The following is a 1,886-nucleotide window of genomic DNA, read 5'->3' as shown; positions in this document are numbered from 1 at the left end:
CTCTGCCGGCCATCGCCACCCCTGCCTCCAGCAACAGCATCCGCGGCCATTGAGCATGGGGTGCAGTCAGTGGCCCCCAACGGGGATTTTCTCTTGCTCACACTGCTCCTGGGCTGTGCACGTCCCTTCCCAGACTGCGCTTCCTCAGCTAAGGACAAAGACACCGTCCTTTGCTTCCATCGGGCTCCTCGAGGGCTCCGTGCTGCCGAGCAGCCCAAGGGCAGAGAAGAGCAGCCGCAGGATCAGATAACCCCTGCCTGCCCCAAGGACAGCTATTTTGGGAAAGCCAACGTGCCCGTGAGCTGAGCTGCCCAGGGAGAAGGGGGACGCTGGCTCTCCCAGCCTGGGGGCTGCACACCCCCCACCCCACAGGTCCACCGGCACAGGAGGGAGGAACACGGATGCTGCCGCTATTCACACTTTGCTCGTGTGCTGGGTACGGGGCTTCAAAAAATGTTGTCTTCTGTCTCAGCCCCAGCAGCTCCCTTTTAGGCAGGGACTCAGTCTCAGCACCCCTGAGCTTTGGTGGCCCACGCACCCGCAGCGCAGCCTGGACGGCACAGGGTTGTCGTCCTGGGTGATGCTCACTGCTCAGGAGAAGCTCCGGTTATCGGAAGGAGAGAGGTGGAAGCAGCTGCAGCTGAATTTCCCCATTTTCCACTCAGAATGGCAAAGGGAAACATTTCCTTTTGCTCACGCTGTAAATTCCCCAAAGCTATCGCAGGAAGGAGTGAAAAGATTCTGGAGGAGGGCAGAAGGATGAGGCTGCTGGGCTTCCCAGGGACCGCCTGGCTCCCGTTAGACTCCAGGAAAGCCCGGGCTGGAAAGCGTGTGAATCCCTCCCTGCCCACTCCCAGCAGCCGCGACTGCCAGAGATGCATCAAATCTGCATTAAAAATATTCCCAGGGTAAAGACTCTCTCTCTGTATGGGGGACACAGTGCTGGGGACATGCCCTGGGTGAGCAGGACATCCCCTCTGCCATGGGGGACATGGTGTTGGGGACATCCCGGGGTGAACAGGACGTCCCCTCTGCCATGGGGTACATGGTGCTGGGGACATCCCGGGGTGAACGGGATGACCCCTCTGCCATGGGGGACACGGTGCTGGGGACAGCCCCAGGTGAGCAGGATGTCCCCTCTGCCATGGGGGACACGGTGCTGGGGACAGCCCCAGGTGAGCAGGATGTCCCCTCTGCCATGGGGGACACGGTGCTGGGGACAGCCCCAGGTGAGCAGGATGTCCCCTCTGCCATGGGGGACACGGTGCTGGGGACAGCTGAACAGGACGTCCCCTCTGCCATGGGGTACATGGTGCTGGGGACATCCCGGGGTGAACGGGATGACCCCTCTGCCATGGGGGACACGGTGCTGGGGACAGCCCCAGGTGAGCAGGATGTCCCCTCTGCCATGGGGGACACGGTGCTGGGGACAACCCCAGGTGAGCAGGATGTCCCCTCTGCCATGGGGGACACGGTGCTGGGGACAGCCCCAGGTGAGCAGGATGTCCCCTCTGCCACAGGCGACATGTCATCACACGCTGGGGTCTGCAGCTCAGCCAGGAATCGAGGCCACGGCTCTTCATCCGCTCCTCCCAACGGAGATCGGGCTGCCGGCTTGTTTTAATTTGTTTAACGATGCCTTTGTGCTGCTACTGCTGTAATTAGGAGATTAGGCTGCTGCAAGCTGCTGTTGTCCAACTCAAACCCCTCCAACTCGGATGCAATTGAGGACAGGGGCTAAACCCACACAGAACTGACCCCATCTCGTAATTAACACGGTCACCGTCACAGCACTGGCCTCGTTACGTCATTAACGTGGGGAGAGGTTAAACACAGCAAGGTGCGTTTCTGCCAGGTGACACCCGGGGACCTTACAGACCCCTCGC

General features: G+C 60.8%; 1 protein-coding gene across 1 annotated transcript in view; it reads right to left on the bottom strand.

Annotated features, from left to right (window-relative positions):
* Positions 1 to 50, bottom strand: part of CADM3 (cell adhesion molecule 3) — a 2,303-nt gene extending 2,253 nt beyond the window's left edge. The window contains exon 1 of the mRNA XM_010080688.1: positions 20 to 50. Within this exon, the coding sequence (XP_010078990.1) occupies positions 20 to 50 (31 nt within the window). The remainder of the gene's footprint in view (positions 1 to 19) is intronic.
* Between the last annotated feature and the right edge of the window lie 1,836 nt (positions 51 to 1,886).

Source organism: Pterocles gutturalis, unplaced genomic scaffold, assembly GCF_000699245.1.
Source record: "Pterocles gutturalis isolate BGI_N339 unplaced genomic scaffold, ASM69924v1 scaffold31274, whole genome shotgun sequence".
NCBI lineage: Eukaryota > Metazoa > Chordata > Aves > Pterocliformes > Pteroclidae > Pterocles > Pterocles gutturalis.
This window is presented reverse-complemented; position numbering and strand designations above follow the sequence as displayed.